The sequence below is a fragment of the Physcomitrium patens genome, chromosome 6, assembly GCF_059467195.1.
Source record: "Physcomitrium patens ecotype Gransden chromosome 6, ASM5946719v1, whole genome shotgun sequence".
NCBI lineage: Eukaryota > Viridiplantae > Streptophyta > Bryopsida > Funariales > Funariaceae > Physcomitrium > Physcomitrium patens.
This window is the reverse complement of record NC_143415.1, coordinates 1,819,048-1,823,192: the sequence shown is the minus strand read 5'-3', so window position 1 is coordinate 1,823,192 and position 4,145 is coordinate 1,819,048. Positions and strand designations below refer to the sequence as shown.

At 44.2% G+C, this 4,145-nt stretch overlaps 1 protein-coding gene across 1 annotated transcript; it reads right to left on the bottom strand.

Annotated features, from left to right (window-relative positions):
- Positions 1-219: 219 nt before the first annotated feature.
- LOC112283415 (uncharacterized) lies at positions 220-3,524 on the bottom strand. Its single transcript, XM_024522045.3, has 4 exons — positions 3,441-3,524; positions 2,032-2,535; positions 1,469-1,635; positions 220-1,133 (listed from the first exon to the last, which is right to left on the bottom strand). The coding sequence occupies exons 1-4, from the start codon at positions 3,522-3,524 to the stop codon at positions 1,034-1,036; spliced, it is 855 nt and encodes a 284-aa protein (XP_024377813.1). The 3' UTR covers positions 220-1,033.
- Positions 3,525-4,145: the final 621 nt, after the last annotated feature.

The following is a 4,145-nucleotide window of genomic DNA, read 5'->3' as shown; positions in this document are numbered from 1 at the left end:
GTGAACTGTATCACATCCAGGACCCAAGCATTCAGGCCTGAATGCGACGGGGACTGACGAAGGTGGCTCGTTCAATCGGCGCGGCTGCGTGACAAAGTTATCTCATCCAGCCACGCGTGCACAAAACTCAAATGAAACAAACACTCGACTATGACGGGAGAATTTTGCAAAGCATTCTCTTCAACCTGAAAGATGGCAAACAAGAGTTAAGTAGAGAGCTTTGAGAATGAATCGTTTATTAAAAAGAAAAGGGACAGAAGACGAAGAAGAAAAAACCTAACTTCACTCTGAAAACAAATGTGGGTAAAATATTGAGCTAGCCCAGTAATATTGCTGGGGTTCGGAGAATCATTGTAAAGAACCTCCGCATGTGAGAAATCTTGGGATTTGTACTGCACTCTACAAGTACATGGCGGCGAGTGCCATTTACACTGTTAAGAAGAACACTAGATCGGTAATCAGCCTCACGCTGCTTGTGAGTAGAGTTCGAGCTATCGGCCACCGTCACCTTGTCTAAACTCCATTGCATTGTATTGCTCCAAACCCTGGCGGGACGAAGGACTACTACAGAATGGAGGAAAGGGGAGGGACTTCGATGCAGCGGCTGCAACTGATTACAGACCTAGTGCCGAGCTTGAGGTGTGAGGTGCTTGAAGGTTTGTGGGACTCTATCTTGGGATCTGTACTGCATTGCGTATGGGCGGAGGGAAGCGCTTTACATCGCGATCCTCGCCATAGATGTAGTCGACGTTAGTTGAGGTTCCGTACAGGGTAATCGTAGATAGCACCTGGGAGAACCTTGATCGCCATTCTCAGCAACAAGTTTCATCTAGATGGCCATCGTAATCGCCACCGAAAAACCTGGTTTTGTTACAAATGGTATGGTATAGACCTGTTAATGAATATGAATCTATATATATATATATATATATATATATATATGTATATATATGTATGGAGCAGATATAACTACGTCAGTGGGTTTTAGGGGATCCATCTCGAATCTTCACCTCCCTGGAGGAATCAATCAGCGTTAAGTGATCCCGAGGAGGCCAGCCGGCGAGGGTCGACATTGTCCTCCGGCGGTTTTCGCGTACTTGTGTATACGAAATGGCGCGTCATTTATAAAATATCTGATACATGTACAACCCACGGTTCCATGAGTGCGGTATCTCAAAATGAAGCCGGTAGACGTTCCAGGAGCAACTTTTCAGAATGGCAGTTTCAGAGAGACACATGACCTGGCGACTTCTTGAGGTATAGCCCTAACGCCACACACTGCATGGACCCATAGACGAGGTCCACCGGTTGAAAGAATATTATGGAGGAGAATCAGGGTCCTAGCGAGAGAAGTTAGCACCTTCAGATGGAAAAAGAAAAACCCGATTTCTTATATTCTCATAGATACGCATTGTAGGGACGATTGTCGAGAGAAAATCCACAATGAAACCACTAAGTTTCCACTTACAACAAACGCCAAAGCTTAGAATAAGAAAAGTATTTGGTGATGTCCGTCAATCCCAGGTCCAGTTGCAGTTGCTCGTAGGAACCCACTTCCGCGACACCGAACCCAGGTGGAGTCACACCGTGAGCATCCCCCTCCCTGCCTGCTGTCTCCAAACCAAGACCATCGAACTGCCCAAAAAGAAAGCACAACAAACAAATAAATAAATAAACCGTCAGAAGTATAAGTGCTCTATACACAACCTGAACACGCGAATTCCTTCCTATGTCTTCAAAACTCCACGAGGATCCCTCAAAACTACTCAAGGCTTACTACCGATCTTGATGATCACACCACGATTCTTCTATGAGAAAATCTCGGTCAGTCTTGGTGACTCTGCGCTACGCTAAGTTAATAAGTCTGAGACCTTGCAGTAACCACTTCACCAGTGGAATCAGGAATCTCTCCACTTAAACCAGATTCTTACTTCTCTTGGGAGCATAGCAAAGCCCATCGATCCAAGGAGCGACCGCCTAGTGATCACTTAGACCTGACAAAGCGATTCAACGACTCACAAGTCACCTCACCCTTAAGCAAGGAGAACCGCAGCATTGAATCGAGCTCGACGACACCAGAAATGCATCTCCACCATCCCACCTACTCAAACCCATTTGCACTGATCTACCCGCGACCACACCAGTAGTTGCAGCGACAAACATCCACGTCGACACAACTTTTGAGAAAGCCTGAACTTGCACTTGCACTTGCTCTTCATCTGCGTCGTCACCAGACTTGCGCTGAAGGTGACGATCCGGTGGATCCCCATCCTCCCATGGGAAAGTCTCCATGAGCAGATTCGCACTGGTACACAGAACGAACAAAACAAACCTATTAGTGTTTTCGCATACTACACTTGGTAAAGGAGTCCCGAAGAGCAGATGCGCGGAGGCAATAGCTGATCTTGAAAGGTGAGAAGCATCAAGAAGGGCAGCTGGGCAGTACCAGGCAGAAGGTGCGCTGAAGAATTTCCTTCGTCGCAGTGCGGACACTGTGCACAATATATGGTCTGTATGAGAAGCCGCGTGGGGAGCCTACCACCGTGCGAGCACATCGAGCCTCCCTCTGTTCAAATATAGGTTGACTTGCCCTAGGGTAGTGTTCAAGGTGGAATAAGCATCAACTGGGAGTTAATGAGGTGGTCTTGGTTTGTAAATTTTAAATCCCAATTTGTGGCATGTGAGATTCACAACCTGGATACTTTTGCACATGCCATAGGTTGATGAATCTACTTGCTCACCTTCTGATGCCAACTTCAATTAATGAATGATTGTTATTATTATTCATCCTTGAATGCAAGAAAACAAGAAAGCATGTGTGTGTGTGCGTATAAAAATATATGTATGTATGCCAACAATAAATCTGAGAGCATAACACTGCTTGCACATATGCAACAGATTTCCATCAACTAGAAGCTTTTCATGTTGAAACCTTGCATTGGTTGGAACATCCATTTTAAAACCATTTATCTATAAACCAACAAGGACCTCTTCCATAAATACACTCTTTTTCTGTATAATAACTTATTTTATGGATCATCATAACCTCCATCATGCACACTACCAAACAAGTCTACATGTGGCTCTTGAATGAATCATAATTCTTGGTAATGTATCTAAACTGGACTCTTTTCTCCAACACTAACAATTCAGTTTTTTTTTTTTTTTTTTTTTTTTTTTTGTGTGTACTGGCTAAATCAATCCTCAATGGTTAATTTCAATAAAATGTTAGTCTATATTTAGAGTTGTCGTTTCAACATTTCAGAGTATAGCATCCGTGATAATCATGGACTAAAAACCATCACATGAATATACCAGTTAAAAACCCACTACAAAATTCAAAGCATGAGAAGGAAGAGAATGGGGGTTTAAGCTGGATGATGAAGAGGTTGGCCCTGAAAGCCAGATGAGGTCAATGCTTTGTCTGTGGATCTCAGCACCTCTGCCAAATTGGGTTGGCACTTGGCCTTTGCACAGCCCTCACTCAGATGGTGGGGCCTTGAGTGCTGCTGATAACCCAACATGAAGCCCCTGTCCTAAGCCATAATTTCCTCCTCATCCTATTATATCCCTCTCTCCATGACTCCAATGCCATTACCTTTGCAACTCCTGTGTATCTCCATCTCTCCTACTGCCCCACCATCTCTGCAAGCTGCCCATGTTTGAAGCATCTCATCACAGTAAGAAATATGTACTCAGCTGGTTGAATATGAAATCACAACAACAAGTGTGGTGAGAGATCCTTTTGGTCCACCCACATTGCAGCTACAGTTCCATGCTATCCACAAATTTTGAATGAGCCTCCAAGTGATGTGGATTATCCAATCTCTCAATAAGCTCCTGCCTTACCCTTTACTTTGCCACCCACATTTGGGAGAGAATTTCAGCATGTGAGAGGAAGTTGGGAAATTTGAGGTTGGGAAATAACTCTACATGAGAGTATTGACTCAGCACAATGTGCTCCCCATGAATTAGCATTCTCCAGAGAACCTCCCACCAACAACAACATGGCTTGCCATCATCAAACTCATCAAGCAACACATTACAAAACTTGTCACTCTCATCTTCAATCTTGCTGTAAATGCATCTCATTCTTTAGGGCCTTGTCAGAATTGCTATGCTTTTGTTCTACTCCTTCCTACCAC

What these genes read in the sequence shown, in the direction of transcription:
- LOC112283415 (XM_024522045.3), bottom strand. Translation starts at nt 3,524, where the DNA reads ATGTTGGGTTATCAGCAGCACTCAAGGCCCCACCATCTGAGTGAGGGC. An exon ending in GCCAACCCAATTTGGCAGAG is followed by an intron (nt 2,536 to 3,440) that starts GTGCTGAGATCC and finishes GCACGGTGGTAG; the next exon opens with GCTCCCCACGCGGCTTCTCA. An exon ending in TCTAAGCTTTGGCGTTTGTT is followed by an intron (nt 1,134 to 1,468) that starts GTAAGTGGAAAC and finishes TACATGTATCAG; the next exon opens with ATATTTTATAAATGACGCGC.